The sequence below is a fragment of the Xenopus laevis genome, chromosome 5L, assembly GCF_017654675.1.
Source record: "Xenopus laevis strain J_2021 chromosome 5L, Xenopus_laevis_v10.1, whole genome shotgun sequence".
NCBI classification, from domain to species: domain Eukaryota; kingdom Metazoa; phylum Chordata; class Amphibia; order Anura; family Pipidae; genus Xenopus; species Xenopus laevis.
The window spans coordinates 124,150,075-124,164,156 of record NC_054379.1 but is presented as its reverse complement, the minus strand read 5'-3'; the positions used below and the strand labels follow the sequence as shown (position 1 = coordinate 124,164,156).

At 37.7% G+C, this 14,082-nt stretch overlaps 1 protein-coding gene and 1 long non-coding RNA gene across 2 annotated transcripts in view; one reads left to right on the top strand and one right to left on the bottom strand.

The window, feature by feature from the left end:
• Positions 1–14,082, top strand: part of LOC108717042 (voltage-gated potassium channel subunit beta-1) — a 116,054-nt gene that overhangs the window by 72,100 nt on the left and 29,872 nt on the right. Inside the window, exons 6-8 of the mRNA XM_018263766.2 lie at positions 3,040–3,084; positions 4,872–4,915; positions 6,880–6,966. Coding sequence (XP_018119255.1) covers positions 3,040–3,084; positions 4,872–4,915; positions 6,880–6,966 — 176 coding nt within the window. The remainder of the gene's footprint in view (positions 1–3,039; positions 3,085–4,871; positions 4,916–6,879; positions 6,967–14,082) is intronic.
• Positions 4,473–9,465, bottom strand: LOC121393809. The gene is made up of 3 exons (XR_005961378.1): positions 9,407–9,465; positions 4,753–4,873; positions 4,473–4,674 (listed from the first exon to the last, which is right to left on the bottom strand). It is a non-coding gene; the product is annotated as an uncharacterized LOC121393809 (long non-coding RNA).

Genomic DNA, 14,082 nt, shown 5'->3' with positions numbered 1-14,082 from the left:
GATTATCAAGTACAACTAGTACTTATGAGGAGGTTTGATTTCAATTACCTCTTTGTACAGTAGTTCAACATTGGATCACAGGCCATCATAGCAAGGCTAAAGATATTTTTAACCATTGTCTGAGTCATCAAGCTATGGATACAAGAGTGAAAAATGTTCACCCCTAATCTTAGTTTAATTCAAATTCAGTCTCGGCCTCTTTTTTGCCCATTCCAGGGGCGATCTCAGTAACTTTTTTAACCATATATAATTATAGAAAGCAACTACATCACGACATTGATGAAAATTCCCTCAACACACTGACTATACATCAGTATTCAGCTGTCAGTCTTTCACATTACCTGTCCTCTGAAGGCACAGAATTAGTCAGAACACAGCGGTGAAACTTGATCAGATGTAAATTGAAGCCAGAGAAATATGTTAGTCAGAGATGATAGATAGATGATAGATAGATAGATAGATAGATAGATAGATGATAGATAGATAGATAGATAGATAGATAGATAGATAGATAGATAGACAGTATATAATTAAAAAGCACATCTAAAATTCTAGATGTTTATGTGAACACTGCAAGACATGGCAATAACTCTTGGTTTTAGAATATGTAGGATAAAATAAAGAAAATGCTGTATGGAAGCTGTTTGGGAAGCTTTAGATTTATTAAGCAACAAAAATGCTTCTCTACCACAGTACATATTCGAAGAACCAGAGATTTAATTGTGCATTTGTAGCCTAGAGGTGCACCTGCCATCACAATGTCCTCTATCTTACTGATAATGCTGTCACATTGCTGAGAATTATATCTTTTCTTGATGGATAACAGGCAGCATCCCACAAATGCATGCAGTGCTAACCCATTTCTTAAAGTTTTTCCTTGATGGGCCCAGATAAAATGATGTATGTATGTTTTTTATGCACCTCATTAATTACCATTGTGCATCAAAGAAAGAGATTTTACACTATTAAAAGTCTTAAAACAAAGAACATGATAAGAAATTATATATTTATGTATACTAAACACAATGTAGCAGGTAGAGGTTCAGCAGCCTTATAACAGGTCCATGTCTTCAAGGTGCTCCACTGCACGTGCTCAGTGTGCTCTGGGCTGCTATTGATAAGATAAGCATCTGGCAAAAAGACAGAATCTGAAAATCCCCATCTCAGACCTGTCAGGGTCCTGTATAAGTCAATGGGAGAGGCACCTATCTCAGTTTAAAGTTTTCTTGGTCTTCACTGGTTTTAGCCAGGAAATCCAAAATTTTCAGGGCTTTCAGGCAAAAACTCAAAAAACTTGAGTGATTTAGGAAAAAAGCCTTGAAAAATGCTAGCAATTCGTATTTTTCACTCAATTTTAGCAAGTTTTTCCGTGATCCGATTAATTTGGGTTATTTTCTTAATAAATATGGTAAAATCAAGCATGGGAGTTTGGTTGTGTTTTTTTTTAATAAAATATGAGATAAATTCGGATTTATCCCCCCTATGATGTGCACCAACAATTCAGCGCATAAAGATTGCCAAGCAGGTTATATAACTGTAAATCAGAAGATACATTTATATTTATTATAAGCCAATGAATCTCTAAAATGGATCTTGGGCTGCAGTGCGATATATCCATTAAAAGCTATTGCAGTGTTTAAATCCAATAAGCAGGCTGACCTATCCATAACTGAAATAAATCCCAATGAAGAAATTGCATTTTGGAACAATTGTTTATCCAACTATGAGGTAATCTGAACTCAATTTTTTTTCCCCACTTGACAAATTGAATTTTCCTCTGCTGCACATTTTGTGTCTCTTGTAGTGTGATAACCTGGGTGCATTTTGTATGACAGATGATGTGTTTTTAATTACAAAGCCTCTCAGACATGTCTGCAATGTGTTTACCTCTGTATTGAAAACAGTAGTCCGCATTATTCCCTAGAGAGCACAGGGAGCCAGCATGACAGGCAGATTGCACTGATCCAAAACAAGCGATTGAAATAATTAATTGAAGGCTTTCATATAATATTTTAGCAGCATTTCTGAATGTAAACACATGGGTCTGCTTTGAAGATACCATGGAATGAAGTGATCAATTTGGAACTCTTATCATGACAAAATTATTCTTAAGGGGAAATTAAATATTTTTCATTCAATTTTTTAATTTTTTTTTGTTCTTACTCTTGAAGCGATGTTGCAGAAGCCAGCTCTTTTCCAACCAAGACTCCAGTTACCACAATGTCTTGCATGCTCCTTCAAAAGTCTGTTAATCCGCTGGATTTTGCTACACTGTTATATGTGCCAAAACCAGCAGTTAGATTAGAAATGAGCAGAAAAATACTGCTTTCAATAGCAAATACATTTATACATAACTCTTAAGCCAATGATAATGTGCATTGGAAAGCTGTTTAGAAAATAGTTGTTTAGAAATACAGTAGACTTTTATGATTCTCAGGGGACCGTGTAAAAACGTAAAAAATTCACGAAAAGTTAAATCCAGGGCAAAAAAAAACTCAGCTTGTCTGAATAGGGATGTGATAAAACTACGTCAATTCTTGGGAAAAATCCGGTAAAAATTCTGGTAAAATGTAGGGACATAAAATAGAGTTTCTACTGTATAAAATTTTAGGTGTAAAGTTACCTATTTCTTGGCAGTCATATCTGTACACAGTATGTGAGTGCTGCCATGTATCCTATGGGAACTGCTGCAACACGAGCAACTGTAGACACTACAGCTTTTCACAACGGCTATTACTCCTTGAATGTTCCTTATACAGTTGCTAGTACAAAAAAAATTTCCAGGACAAAAAAGTAGTTTCCGATTTATAATGCCCCTGTCTATGGTCAATAGTGCGTTGTTCATGAGTGCCAATGTCCTACATTGTGCAAACAGCCATACAGCAATCTCATATAAAGAAATGTAAATCCTACATCGCTTACATCGCTTACAAAACTAACTAAACCATGATTCCTATCCGGCAAGTGAAGTGAAGTGCTAATGCTTGAGAAAAAAGTGCAATAATTGTAATATTATGTTCTTGATTTTATTTTTTAAAGGAGATCAAGTCTGGTCATTACTACAAAATTATACTGGGGAGGAAAGTAAGTTGACCTTTCATGCTTTGAAACAGTATCTTAAAGCTGTACGGTATGTAATTGACAAATAGTATGCTTTCTTGTTGTTCAGTTACTTACTAAAGTAGATCTGGTAGTGTAGCCAGTGCAGTTAAAATATAGTTCAGAAGCTGTAGGATGGCTTTACTAAAAAAAAGGGTGGATAATAGGTTTTGCTGATTAGCTTTTATAGGGTTGGAGTTAGAGAAGACAAGGCCACTGGCAAGGCATGAAATGCAGAGCCACAATGTGCAAACCCACATCAATCTATGGCCTGTGTATGACCAGCTTTAAACTTGGGCTCACTAAAAGCCAATGTACAGTAGCTGCTGCTTTACTTCTAGTGTTGCTACTGAGCATGTTAGATCTGAGATGTGGGTTGGAACCTCTTTGACCCAGGTCCATGGGTCTTTTGTCATGGGCCTGGGCAGGGAATACTGATCATACAATGGAGTAAGTACACGTGGTGTGTTTTAAAATGCAAGGGATGCTAATGTATTTATAAGCTTTCTACTTCTGCATCTGCAATTCTTATTAACATTAAATGGTAGAAAAACTTCTTCAAATATCTAATTTTATTACAAAAACAAATATAGAGTTCATGCCTTTAAATAGTAGAAGTATTGTGAAAATGTGTATTTTATTGGGTCGAAAAACAGGCAAAGTTTTGAGCCTAGCTTGCTCTTCCTCAAGCTTGAGTCCTTGTTTAATACAACTTTTTACATTGATCTCTATCCCACTGTTATAAATCGAGTTCAGAGCGCAAATGGCTTGTGGTAATGCAGCCTTGGCAAGTCCTGTGCATGCTGCTTTTCAGAAGCTAACTAGAAGCACTAATATGGCTGCAAATATAAGATTCTTTACCCTATATTTTTCACTAAAGAATCTGATATTTGCAGGCATATTAGTATAAAAATTGAATAAAGCGCTAGGAAGACCAAGAGGTCCCTAATATCTGTCTGCAGCAGGAAATTAAACATATAATGCTATCTCGTTTTTGTGGATAAAAGATTTCATTGTGCATTAGAACATATACCAGCTCGAGGGACACATTTCCTTTATCCAAACTTCATGCTGCTGTTTCCGCTGTATTAATTTGCGCTAAATATAGCTACCAAACTGCACAGCGATCAAGTGCATAAGGGAACACATAATAACATGACACATATTTCAAATCTGAAATAACAGAGTATATATATATATATATATATATATATATATACTCTGTCCTGGTTAGGTGCACTCCAAATTAATAAACAATCGCCTGCATACACACACATATATATATATATATATATATATATATATATATATATATATATATAGTCTTTTAAAATAGATATATTGTTAATAGCAACAGAGCAAGTCAAGAACCATTGCAAAACAGAGAGATGTATTTTCCTTGGGTATTATCAATATTTTCCTGATGAAATTGCCATCATTATACATTATTGAAACATCTTTCAGCTACAAAGTCATTATAAATCTGTGTTGGGTCTCTAGTCTTGTTTAAGTGGAGGATCAACAAAGGTTCTGCCGTTACTGGCTTGATGCTAGAAAATCCAAATGTAATTATACCTAGAAAGTAATTCAGATGAAAAAAAATAAAATAAAAGACTTTCATGTCTTATATTAAGAGAGAAAACCAATACTAACCTTGCCACTGAATTCTGATTGCTTTGCACTAAATCAGACTATCCTCATTGTCCATTGTCATATTGCCTTGTCTCCGCAAAGTGATTCACATTTCTATGGCTTTTCGTATTTTATACTAGAGCTGAAACAGAAAGAGGCCTGTCAAGAAAACATATTATTGAAGGTAGGTTCTAACAGATCTTCAAGTGTTAATGCTTTATATGAAGCTTTTTTTTTTTTTTCAACTTAAAATTTTTATTTGAATTTGAGCATACAAAAATTCAAACATTGCATAGTTTCTCGATTGACAGTAATACAGTTATTGCATAACATTATGGTGTTTAAGGTGTACATATACTAGTCTCTCGTATTAGAAATAACCAGAGAGGGAAAAGAAAGGTGAGAAACATAGCATCAAGAACAGATTTATACTGTATGGTAAGGATACAATCACAGTCTTCACATATATAAAGGACAATACCTAACTCTAACCTTAGTTCGGTAACCACATTACTACCCATTTGAGCCCTGTAGCTCCATGTTATACCCTGTGAGAGATATAGTAATCCCACTTTGACCAGGTTCTCTCATGTTGGGGGATTTTCCCTCTAAGCCTGGCTGTCATTTCTTCCATCGTTTTCATCTCCCGAACCCGTGTAATCACTTCAGCAATGGTGGGACTCTTTATATGAAGCTTTTGTGCAGTAGATAGATCTTCTCATTGAGTGTCCACCATACATTAGATCAGTGGTACCCAACCAGTGGCTTCCGAGCAACATGTTGCTAACCAACCCATTGTATGTTGCTCCCAGTGGCCTCAAAGCAGGTGCTTATTTTTTAATTTCAGGCTTGGAGGCAAGTTTTGCATAAAAGCCAGGTGTACTGTAGGCTACCAGTCTACATAGAGGCTACCAAAAGACCAATCACAGCCCTTGTTTGGCACCCCAGGAACTTTTTGCATGCTTGTGTTCTTCCCCAACTCTTTTTACGTTTGAATTTGGCTGATGGGTAAAAAAAAGATTGGGGACCCCTGCATTAGATAGATCCATGGGAAAACCTGCAATGAATCACAACCATGCTGGGTTGAGCAATCGTACCCTCTGCTGTTTGCTTTGCCCAGGGCTTATACAGCATTATTATTATCATTATAGCAGCATCATATTTTGCAGCATTTTACAGAGGTAATACATCATGAACATCGGCCCCTGCCCCACATGAGCTTACAATTTACACACTATGGTCAAAAACTATAATCACAAAGCAGTTAGCCTACTTTTATGTTTTTGGAGTGTGAGAGGTAGCTGCAGTAACCAGAGGAAACCCACACAAGCAACCACCTGTAGATAGTGCCCTGGCTGGAATTAAACCTAGGACCCTAGCGTATATTTATGGGCCATCATAGCATCTCATGGGCTCATGTTGTTTCAATATCATGTTAATTAAATCATTGCATTGGTTTAGAAATACCATTGCGAATTGGATAAACATCTGCATTATAGTCAATGCTGCAGATGCCATTTATCTTGAACTAAAGCACCTGCCAATCCATAATGAGGGGTATTTATATTACATGTATTTCAATAACATGATATCAGTGCTGTCAGCTTCTTCTGTTACTGATTTTTTTAATGGCAGAAATGACTATAATAATAGTGGCAATCAAAATGTCCAGTATGTACAGCATGACCAGCTCCACGTGTATTTAAATCGACAACATAACATCCTAATGGTTTATACATGGACTGTGGACACTGCTACTGCAAGCACATGCCAACTTCATTCTAAATTCATATTTTTATTTGTTTTATATGTTTATCATCTGATTCTCCCCAGCTTTCCAAAAGCCTGTGCACCTTATGTTTATATCTTAAATATTCAACTACCTTTGCAAAAATATACAATAATATAATAGTATTATATATTTAATGTCAGTAGCGTACAGGGCAGGAGTTCATACTGAACATTTTTTGTAACAAGTTCAGTTTTGAAATGTGTATGGTTTCCAATAGAAACTATTTCATATTGTCTTTTATGTTGACTTTTAAGGTTATTTGAGGAAAAACAAGTCAATGGTTGAAAGATCAGCTAAATTTTTAATTTAGACTTTTGTCCTCACCATATGCTTTTATTTGTCTCTTTTGCTTGTAGGATTAAAGGCCTCTCTGCAAAGGATGCAGCTGGAATATGTAGATGTTGTATTTGCAAATCGCCCAGACAATAATACCCCAATGGAAGGTTAGTAGTAGCTTTAAAAATGATTGCTTCTGGTTGAGGATTTCTAACACCTGTAAACTAAAATTCAATTTCCTATCTGAACAATACAGGGGATAAAGTAATACATACAACAGTGATTGAATGTTATCTCTAAGCTTTTTTTGTATTTGAATTTATTATATTTAATAAAACTTGCCGGATATCACTTCTCAGAAAAAGGCAGCTTGAATCCAGGATATATAATATTTGTTTGTACTGTAACGTGCAAAAATCGAACAATAATCTGTGTTTGACCATGCATCAGTGGCTTGTCCTATTTCTCCCACATTGTTATTATTTTGTTCTGCATTAAAATATCTTTTATAATTGCAGTATGTATCTATATATTATGGACTAGCACCCAGGTTTTTGTTATTTTTTATCGTGGATGTATGCTCCACTTCCTCAGTTTGTGTGTGTGTGTGTGTCAAATAACTTTTATTATAAAAGTAACATAGTAACAAAGTCAGTAAGGTTGAAAAAAGACACACGTTCAACCCTTTTATTTTTTTGTATTTTTTTTATCTGCCTAACTTCTAGTTGATCCAGAGGAAGGCAAAAAACCCATCTGAACCCATTCCTGACTCCAAAATGGCAATCGGACTAGTCCCTGGATCAACTTATACTATGAGCTATCTCCCATAAACCTATATTCTCTCACTTGCTAAAAAGCAATCCAACCCCTTCTTAAAGCTATCTAATGTATCAGCCTGTACAACTGATTCAGGGAGAGAATTTCACATCTTCACAGCTCTCACTGTAAAAAACCCCTTCCGAATATTTAGGCGGAACCTCTTTTCTTCTAATCTGAATGGGTGACCTTGTGTCAGCTGGAAAGACCTACTGGTAAATAAAGCATTAGAGAGATTATTATATGATCCCCTTATATATTTATACACAGTTATCATATCACCCCTTAAGCGCCTCTTCTCCAGCGTGAACATCCCCCGTTTGGCCAGTCTTTCCTCATAGCTAAGATTTTCCATACCTTTTACCAGCTTAGTTGCCCTTCTCTGTACCCTCTCTAATACAATAATGTCCTGTTTGAGTGACGGAGACCAAAACTGTACGGCATATTCTAGATGGGGCCTTACAAGTGCTCTATACAGTGGAAGAATGACCCCCTCCTCCTGTGACTCTATGTCCCTTTTAATACAGCTCAAGGCCTTATTTGCCCTTGATGCTGCTGACTGGCATTGCTTGCTACAGCCAAGTTTATCATCTACAAGGACTCCAAGGTCCTTTTCCATAATGGATTTGCCTAGTGCAGTCCCATTAAGGGTATAAGTGGCTTGGATATTCTTACATCCCAGGTTGAATCTCATCTGCCACTTAGCTGCCCAGTTTGCCAGTTTGTCAAGATCATGTTGCAAGGATGCCACATCCTGGATGGAATTAATTGGGCTGGATAGTTTTATGTCATCTGCAAACACTGATACATTACTTAAAATACCCTCCCCTAAGACAATAATGAACAAGTTAAACAAAAGTGGACCCAATATCGAGCCCTGAGGGACCCCACTAAGAACTTTACTCCAAGTAGAAAATGTACCATTAACAACCACCCTCTGTACCCGATCCTGTAGCCAGTTTCCTATCCATGTGCAAACGACTTCATTAAGCCCAACAGACCTTAGTTTAGAAAGCAGTCGTTTGTGGGGCACAGTATCAAACGCTTTGGCAAAATCCAAATAGATCACATCTACTGCCCCCCCCCCCCCCACTGTCCAGCATCTTACTTACCTCATCATAAAAAGTAATCAAATTTGTTTGACATGACCTATACTTCATAAAGCCATGCTGATTGCTGCTCATAATGCCATTCACTAGGACAAAATTTTGAATGTGATCCCTTAACAAGCCTTCAAATAATTTGCCCACCACAGTTGTCAAACTTACTGGCCTATAATTGCCAGGCTGAGATCGTAATCCCTTTTTAAATATTGGAATAACATCAGCTTTTCTCCAATCCATAGGCACCATACCAGATGAAAGTGAATCGGAGAAAATCAGAAAAAGGGGCTGGTCTAAAACTGAACTAAGCTCTCTTAGAACCCAGGGGTGTATGCCATCAGGCCCTGGAGCCTTGTTTACATTAATTTTTAGTAAAGCTTTATGAATCATATCCTGAGTCAGCCACTGACTAGATTGAGCTGAGCCATTAGTGCAGCTATAAAGTGATATGGGGGGGTTTGTGGATGCACACCTAAGGCCAATTTCAAAAAGTATAATTTCAAAAAGTATAAAGCCCTGTCTAAGTAATTCAAGTAAATATGCCAGTGCATGTAATTTTGAAACAGGGTTTTTTTGTTACAAAGTTATGATCATAATATTGATAAGCCACCATACCACGTCAAGGTAAAACCCCACATGGTGGTCCCTAACTTATTTATCTTTAGTCATAGTAAACAAGGTACATTACCTCTCAGTAGTAACAATTCTTTGTGTAAACATCTCCTGTGCCTTGGTTTCAACTCTGTGCTAGATCCTCCCCCGCCAACTGCTGAGCGGCTTTTAAGAGGGAGAGACTGCCTTAACCAACGCCCATTTTAGAAAAGTAGAAGTCAGGTGTTGTAATTAAAATCAAGGTGGAGTGATATGTGCAGTTGCACAATAGTGTGTATACATGTGTAAGTGAAATGTGAAGGTATGTATGATAGTGATAAGGGAAAGTGTATGTGTATTTGGGAGTATATGTGTAAGAAAGCATAGAATAAAAGAATGTAAAGAAGAAATAAATGAGAGACATAATAAGTGTATGTGTACATAGAGTAGTGTCTAATGGGACGTTGGTTTTTTCACGGCTAGACCCTCCCATGCCGCCAGCACTTATGGCTTTTAAGAGAGAGCGATTGCACAAACCAAGGCACAACAAGTGAGGGGGACCACCAAAAGTATAAAGGGGGGGTATGAGGGTGCAATAACCTTTTATTCTATGCTTTCTTACACATATACTCCCAAATACACATACACTTTCCCTTACCACTATCATACATACCTTCACATTTCACTTACACATGTATACACACTATTGTGCAACTGCACATATCACTCTACCTTGATTTTAATTACAACACCTGACTTCTACTTTTCTAAAATGGGCGTTGGTTAAGGCAGTCTCTCCCTCTTAAAAGCCGCTCAGCAGTTGGCGGGGGAGGATCTAGCACAGAGTTGAAACCAAGGCACAGGAGATGTTTACACAAAGAATTGTTACTACAGAGAGGTAATGTACCTTGTTTACTATGATTAAAGATAAATAAGTTAGGGACCACCATGTGGGGTTTTACCTTGACGTGGTATGGTGGCTTATCAATATTATGATCATAACTTTGTAACAAAAAAACCCTGTTTCAAAATTACATGCACTGGCATATTTACTTGAATTACTTAGACAGGGCTTTATACTTTTTGAAATTATACTTTTTGAAATTGGCCTTAGGTGTGCATCCACAAACCCCCCCATACAGCTATAAAGTGAGCCTGGGAACTCAGACTCCTCTATTGTATACACTGATGTGAAAGTGTTTTCTTTTTTTACTGTAAATAACAACAGTACCTTGTACAGGTATGGGATCCGTTATCCAGAAACCTATTATCCAGAAAGTTTCAAATTACATCAAGTCCATGTCCCTAGACTCCATTTTAATGAAATAATTTAAAAAATTGCTCTGTAATAATAAAACACTACCTGTTACTAAGCTGCACAAAATAATATCGGTAGCAAAACAATCCTATTGGGTTTATTTAATGTTAAATTATTTGCAGCAGACTTAAGGTATCAAGAAAACCCAACATTCTGAGCATTCTGGATAGCAGGTCCCATATCTGTACTTGATCCAAACTAAATTACGTGCATCCATGGCAAAATAATTCTATAATAGGTTTATTTAATGTTGAAATGGTTTTTAGCAGCCTTAATATCTGGTAATCAAAATTGCATAAAGATCCCTTACTTGGAAAACCTAAGGTCCTGGAATAACAGATCCTACCAGCATATAACACACACGAGCCAATAATAACCTGTAAAATATATACGGTGTTCATTTATGTCACTAGTGGCACATGACACATGAAATGTGTATTATTATAATATTAACAAAAAGAATGCACCCTCTTCTATTAAAAGTTCATTGACCTGTATAAAGGTCTGTGTATGTGTTCTTACCCCCTTACATGTTCATGAACTATTTGGTGACTTCTAACAATAAGCAAGCTATTGTATGCATGATTGGCGGGAGTACTATTACATTGTAAGAGTCTTTTTGCAATGGTAACGTCAAAAGGGGTAAATTCTTAAAGAGGAGTTCTCAAAAAGAGAGATTCTGCCCTTATACCATGTTACCATTTACGGTATATTTGTCTTTCAAGTGTTTGATTACTATATGTACAGATATTTTCTTGCCTACTTTAGATTTCAGGTCTGGAGCATCTGTTATACCATCTGCTGCACGATATCTGACATCCACTATAGGCATTGAAATCCTCATGAAAACAATGAGAACATTATGCCTATTGTGTCCATGCTTCAGAGTGCAGCCAAGCACATGACATGGGCACTGTTTCGCTTGTAACCACATTGTTACACATTTGAGCTGTGGATGAGTGATGCCATTTTGCCTGCCAGGCTACATGTTGTTTGCTTATGGATATTGTTTAGCATACATCTGTAGGAATAAGATTGCTTCCATAAAAAGCACCACGCAGCTACATGCAAAAATTAAATAGCATTATTTTGGTTTACATTTTCATAAGATTTTACATTTCCTTTAGTGTACCTTTGTGTCTTCAAAAATGTGTCCACAATAAAATCCTGTCTCCTGGCAAAAGCAAAATAAACTGTCTAATGTGCGATGAAGCCAGCCAAAACATATCTGCACCATTATTGAATAGTATTACAGTATGTAACTTTTGCAACTCGTGAGGGGATTAAAGGGTTTAAGAAACACTAGAGGTTTGGGATTGTCCAGTTAAACTGGTTATCCAGTAAGCTCCGAATTATGGAAAGGCAATCTTCCATAGATGCCATTTTAATCAAATACTTTACATTTTTAAACATTTTTTTAATTATGTCCTTTTTCTCTGTAGTAATAAAAAAGTACCTTTTACGTAATCCATACTAAAATAGAATTAATCCTTACTGGAGGCAGACCAATCCTGTAGGGTTTAATAAATGTTTAAATGATTTTTAGTAAACTGAAAATTACAGAAAGATCCCTTATCTAGAAAACCCCAGGTCCCAAGCAATCTGGATAACAGTTCCCATACCTGTATTATTGTAATAATTAGTGATGTGCGAAAAATGTTGCCACTGTTGAATTCACGGCGAATTTGGCAGTTTCACAGCAGGCGAACTTGTTTGCAAAACCACGGCAAAAATTTGCCTCGCAACTTGTTTGGCAAAAAAAGACCCGCGTTCAAAAAAACCATACTCTATCTCTAAGTATTACTCGTGCCCAGGAACCCGTGTGGTGCCCTTGTAATGTCTGTGTTCCCTGAAGTCCCCCCAGGGCAACTCGCGGCGCCCCATGTCAGTAACAAGTGCAGTGAGAGAATAAAGAGAGGAGCAGAGAGCAGTCAGTGTCGGGGAAGAGTCAGTGCTGGAGCTGTGCCCGTTGTCTGCGGGAGTCTCACAAACTCTGCAACAGCCGAGAAAATGCCTTTTTTCATATGGAAACATGCAGGTTGTGCCCATTTCTACTCACGGTTTGAGTGGGTTGTGAATGACAGTCGCCATCTTGCTACAATGTAACCCAATATTGTCTGCCTCAGAGTTCTGAAGGTTTGAGGCGGATGAGGGGGGTTGGAGAGGGACGAGCCAATGAGAAGGAAGGTTACTGGCGCGCCAGCCAATGTCAGAGCTGAAGGCGTGGTGTGGGAGGGGTGGTCTGCAAGGTATTAGGGAGCTGTCAAAAACAGTGTGCAGCATTTTTTTTACGTGCGTCAAAATCTAAGAGCATGGCAAACCAGTTTTGTGAAATTTTTCACCATTTCGCAAATTTCTCTAGAAATTCGCAAATTATCCGGCAAAACGCAGCAGATTCGCTGAAACACTAGTAACAATATATTAACATAAGTCCCTGCTCCAGTGGTGCTTACAGTCAAAGATAACAATTACATACACAGACACATATTATGGTCAGTTTTATAAGGAGCCAATTAACCTGCCTGCCTTTGTGTGGGGGAAATGGGAATACCTGGACGAAGCACAGGGATAACATGCAAACTCCATGCAAATAGTGCCTTGGCAGGACATAGCTTTATTTAGCTGACATTTTTGGACCCTGCAATCCGTTCGTGCAAGCTTTGATAAAGGACTTTAGTGGCCAGAAGCATGAACTTGAATTCCCTTTGCTTTCCAGAGAATGTGCACAAAGGAAAGCAAAAACACTTAAAGTCCTAAACTAGTCACTCATGTGGCTAGTCTAGTATCAAACGGCCACTGCCTCAGATCTGGAGTCCTAACCGCCCCCCCCCTTTTCCCCACATGTACCCGTTCCTTTGCGGCCGCGATCAGGGAGAGGTAAGGGAGAACACTAGAGCGTCAATTGGATGGGTATTGAGAGTGGGTCTGGGTCGATGGGCCCACAAGCACTGGGGCCGACACACTGGCCCTGTCCAACTAATCAAGGTCAGATAGATGTTGATCTGAAAAAGAAGTAGTGCATGGTCCTTGTGAGTCAGGAGTAGACCACCATTTTTTTTCTCAATATGAGGAATCATATATGTCTGTGTAAATAATAAATAAATATATATATATACTTATTCTTGGTAGTTCAGACTGTTTTGGCACCTTAATTACATAAACCAAACCAGTGGCATAACTATAGGGGGAACAAACTCAACGGCTATAGAGCAGAAGATAGCAGATAAGCACCACTCAATATCTGTCCCAACCCTGTCTCCCGCCTGCTTGCCTACGAATAATGCCCCCTTCCTCATTTGCATCTAGTGCTGGTGGGTGGAAAAGTGGTTCCAGCACCTCCCAAGATTTTGGAAGTAAAAAGAGGGACAAAAAGTTTTTTCCCGCACGTAGATCAGCAATTTTTTTACCACACCCCTTTCTGTGGCCACACCCCCTAATTACCATGTTTGTTTTAC